This window comes from Belonocnema kinseyi, chromosome 1 (assembly GCF_010883055.1).
Source record: "Belonocnema kinseyi isolate 2016_QV_RU_SX_M_011 chromosome 1, B_treatae_v1, whole genome shotgun sequence".
Classification (NCBI taxonomy): domain Eukaryota; kingdom Metazoa; phylum Arthropoda; class Insecta; order Hymenoptera; family Cynipidae; genus Belonocnema; species Belonocnema kinseyi.
This window is the reverse complement of record NC_046657.1, coordinates 21,190,845-21,195,776: the sequence shown is the minus strand read 5'-3', so window position 1 is coordinate 21,195,776 and position 4,932 is coordinate 21,190,845. Positions and strand designations below refer to the sequence as shown.

The window sequence follows — 4,932 nt, the reverse complement described above, 5'->3', positions numbered from 1 at the left end:
TGAAACCTAGTTTTTAAAAGTTTAATTTTTTTATTTAAAATTTGAAATATTCCAGTTGAAGATTCAGAATTTTAGTTAAAACACTTATCAATTTGTCAGTTAAGTAATATCAAATCTTAAAAAAAAGAATTTTTAAGAAAGTTTACTTTCTTAAAAATTCAATTTTTTGGTTAGATATCATCATTTATGAATTTTGATGCATGTAGCAATTGACGAATTTGTGACTGATAAATTATGAATCATCAATTGGATTAAATAAATTTCTAGTCAAAAAATTTATTTAAAAAAATAGTATATTTGGATCAAAATTCATCTCTCTGGCTAAAAATTCATTTTTTTGGTGTTAAAAATTAATTTTTCTTTAAGAAAAATGAACTACTTGAGATGACGAATTAGCATTTTAGTTCAAAAATCATCAATTCCTGAGCTCATTAAAGTTCAACTTGTTAAAAATTTATTTTATTCATTTATAAATGTTAAAAATTCATCTTTTTCATAAAAATTGATTATTTTAGTTGAAAAATACTCTGATGAATTATAATAAATTTGGATGAATTGATGAATTTTTAACTAAAATTATGAATCTTATAAAAATTGAATTAAAAAGAAATTTTATACAGTTACAAATTAATTTGTATAGTTGAAAAATAATCACGGATGAATTTGTATAAGGTGGTTACTTTTCAATGAAAATTATGAATCTTTAAATCGAATAGTCAAATTTTCAGTTAAAAAAATATCAACTAAAGAAGTGAATTCTTAAGTTAAAAGATGAATCTTTAAGAAAAAACATTTTTAACAAACTTTACTTTGATTTTCACTTATAAAAATTAATTTTTGACTAAAGAAACGAACTAATTTTTCACCGGACAGATATATTTTTTCCTGAAACTATGAATCAACTAAAAAAAAGGAATTTTTCAATTAAATACACTTTGTTAAACATTCATTTTTTTAAAAGATTCATCACTGGTGAATTTGGATGAATTGGTGAATTTTCAACAAAAGTGATGAATCTTTTAATAGAATAGTTACATTTTCAGTTAAAACAAAATTATAAAATAAAAAAATTCAACTTTAGAGGTGAATTGTCGCCTGTCAGTTAAAATTTTCAGTTAAAAAGATTAATCTTAAAAAAAATCCACCAAATAGAAATGAATTTTTTACTAAAATGATGAATCTTCAACTGCTGGAATGGTAAAATTTTCAATTAACAAAATTTATTTTCAAGTAAAATGATTAATCTGTAATCCGAAATATGAACTTTTATGTTGAATATTCATAATTTTACTTGAAAATGTATCAGATGAATCATACTGAAAGTTTAACAAACAAAAATGAGTTTTTAACAAATTGATTAATTTTTAACTAAAATGATGAATCGTCAACTAAAATATATAAAAATTTCAGTTAAAAAGATTAATTTTTAAACAAAACAAAAAAAAACAGCTTTCAACCAAACATATGAATTTTCTGCTAAAATTATTTTTTGGTTGAAGTTTCATCGCTGATAAATTTTTAGGAATTGATGAAGTTTCAACTAAATCGAGAAATCTTCAAATTATTTTTTTTTGGTTAGAGATCATCATTGATTTTTTTTAATGAATCTTCAACGAAAATTAATTTTTTAAACTAAGAAAAAATAATGAATCTTTAAACGAAAAATGAATATTTAACTAAGTGTACATTGTTAAGAATTCTTTTTTTTTTAAATTAATAATTTTAGTAGAAAATTCATCTGTTTGGTTGAAACAATTGTTTTTTTGTTTGTTTTTGTATTATTTAAAAATTAATTTTTTCAACTAAAAATTTAAATATTCCAGATAAAGATTCATCATTTTAGTTGAAAACTCATCAATTGACCAAAATTCATCAGCGATGAATTTTTAAGCAAAAAATTGAATTTTTGTAAAAAACTGGACTTCGTTACAAATTAATTTTTTTCTCGAAGATTCATAACTTTAGTAGAAAATTCACTGTTTGGTTGGAAATTTTGTGTTGTTTTGTCTGAAAATTAATGTTTTTAATTGAAATATTTACATATTCCAGTTGAATATTCATAATTTTAGTTGAAACTTAATCAAAACATTATTGATGATCATCTTTTACAAAAAAAAACAATTTTTAATATTAAAAAAATGTACTTTGTTAAAAACTCATTTTCACATTGAAGATTCATCATTTGAATAAAAAAATTATCTTTAGCTGAAAATTAATTTTTTTGATTGAAAATTTAACTATTTCAGTTAAATATTCATAATTTTAGTTGGAAATTTTTTGATTCATCAAAATTCATCAGTGATGAATCTTTATCTAAAAAATTAATTTGTATACAAGTATACTTCGTTAAATATTTTTCTTATTGAAAATTCATAATTCTAGAAGAAAATTTATCTGTTTGGTTGAAAAATAGTTTTATTTTAAATTAAGAATCTTCAACTGGAATAGTTAAATTTTCAGTTAAATACAGATTAACCTTCTACCAAGAAAACAACCAATTTCCAACCAAATAGAAATGAATTTTATACTAAAATGATGAATCTTCGATATAAAAATTAATTTTTTCGGTAGAAGATTCATCACTAATGAATTGAATAATTTTCAACTAGAAGAATGAATCTTTAGTTAGAATAGTTAAATTTTCAACATAAAAAAAAGTTTAACATTCAATTTTTAACAATTCATTATTGATGAATTTTGATGACTTCATGAATTTTCAACTTGAATGGTTAAATTTTAAGTTAAATAATAACTTTTAAAAACGTAAAAGAAGATTAATTATTATAGTCGAAAATTAATTTTGAAAATGAAGAATTTAACTATTACATTTGAAAATTCATCATTTATTATTGAAGAATCTTCAAACAAAAACAACAACATTTTTAAACAAGTATGGCTTGTTAAGAATTTACTTTTGTTGTTTTTGATGATTCATTATTTTCTTTAAGAATTCAATTTTCGATGAAATTTTTGTTTATTTTTTTTTTTATTGAAAATTGAACTATTTCTGTTAAAGATAAATAATTTTAGTTAAAAATCCGTCAATTCATTAAAATGCATCAAAATTCGTAACAGATTGATTTTTAACCAAAAAACAAATTTTTAACCAAGTGCACTTTGTTAAAAATTCTTTTTTTGAAAATTCATAATTTTAGTAAAAAAAAGTCATCTGTTTTGTTGAAATTTTTTTTTTATTCGAAAATTACGTTTTTTGACTGAAAAAGATGAATTTTTAATATTAACAAAATGTACTTAGTTAAAAACTCATTTTTATATTGAAGATTCATCATTTTAATTAAAAGTTTCACATTTTGCTGAAAATGAAATTTTTAACTGAAAATTGAACTATTTCAGTTAAAGATTCATAATTTTATTTGGAGATTTTTCAATTGATCAAAATTCATCAGTGATGAATCTTTAACCAAAACATGAAAGTTTAGACAAGTTTACTTGGTTAAATATTATTCTTTGTTGTTGAAAATTCATAATTTTAGAAGAAAATTAATGTGTTTAATTGAAAAATTGTCTTTTTGTTGTTGCTTTATCCGGAAATAAATTTTTTACCTGAAATTTTTACATATTCTAGTTGAATATTCATAATTTTAGTTAAAAACTCAGTAATTCATTGAATATGATAAATAATAATTAAATTTTCTGTTAAAATTAATTTTCAACAAAAAAATTTCAACCAAAGATGTGAATTCTCAAATAAAATTATGAATTTTTAACAAAGTATACTTGGTTAAAAATTCATTTTGTCTTGGTAGTTAATCATCATCATTGATAAATTTTAATGAATTATTGATGAATTTTCTACTAAAATCATGAATCTTCAACTGAAATGGATAAAACTTCAGCTGAAAAAAAAAATACAAACAATTTCAACCAGAGATAAATTCTCAAGTAGAACTATAAATCTTTTTAAAAAATTAACAAAATATATTTAGTTAAACTTCTTTTTAAACATTCATCATTGGTCAACGACGAATCTTGAACTAGAGTAGTTAAATTTTCAGTTAAAGAAAACTAATTTTCATCAAGAAAAACATTAGTTTTTAACAAATTGATGAATCTTCAAATAAAAAGTTAAATTTTCAGTTGAAAATTAATAATTTTCCACAAAAAAGAACAACAAATTGTCCACCAGAGATAAATTCTCAACTGAAATGATGAATCTTCAACAAAAAATTGAATTTCCAACAAAGTAGAGTTTGTTAAAAATTTTATTTGTTTCATCCCTAGGTATATATTTAATTCAAATTCTCCACACCCACCTGGTCAGGTTGAGTCGGATTTTGATCAGCAATCGTCAAATAGACCCAGTTTAGTCGATGCGGATGGGCATAATGTGTCTGTTGATGAATTTGCTGGCCCTGCGGTCCAATTCGATTCAGTCCCGTAATACCGCCGATTCCAATCGGGTTCGATTCCTGCTGCAGTTGTTGGTGCTGAAGGGGTGGCCGGGGATGGCAGGCGGCCATCTTTTAGTTCAAGGTCACGCCGGGAATCACCGGCACTGACTCATTCTCATTCTGCCGGATCTCTTTTTTATTTTCTGTTTTTTAAATTTTACTTATAAAATTAATTTGTCTTCAACCTCGAGGCTCCCATCGAAGCACGCACACGTGGCGACCATCTCTTCAAAGCCGAGCGTCTCTCCTACGCTATCCGATTCATTCTTTCCGCAGCCTCGCCTATCACTTTTCCTTCCAAGAATCTTCTCTCTCACTCACACAATCTTAATCCCGATTAGATCAATTTAATAATACAATTATTTAATAATTTAACTGCACAATTGTTTTTTTAAACAATGCTTTGTTTATTTGTAAAAATACGATTTCACTTTTATAAAATTGCTAATTAAATAAACTATTTGTTCCATCTTGGGCCCCTTTTGGGGAAATATTTAAGGATCGTGATACTAGGAGTTCC

At 23.5% G+C, this 4,932-nt stretch overlaps 1 protein-coding gene across 1 annotated transcript in view; it reads right to left on the bottom strand.

Annotated features, from left to right (window-relative positions):
• LOC117170594 (zinc finger CCHC domain-containing protein 24-like) overlaps positions 1–4,481 on the bottom strand; it is a 28,061-nt gene extending 23,580 nt beyond the window's left edge. The window contains exon 1 of the mRNA XM_033357467.1: positions 4,275–4,481. Coding sequence (XP_033213358.1) covers positions 4,275–4,481 — 207 coding nt within the window. The remainder of the gene's footprint in view (positions 1–4,274) is intronic.
• Positions 4,482–4,932: the final 451 nt, after the last annotated feature.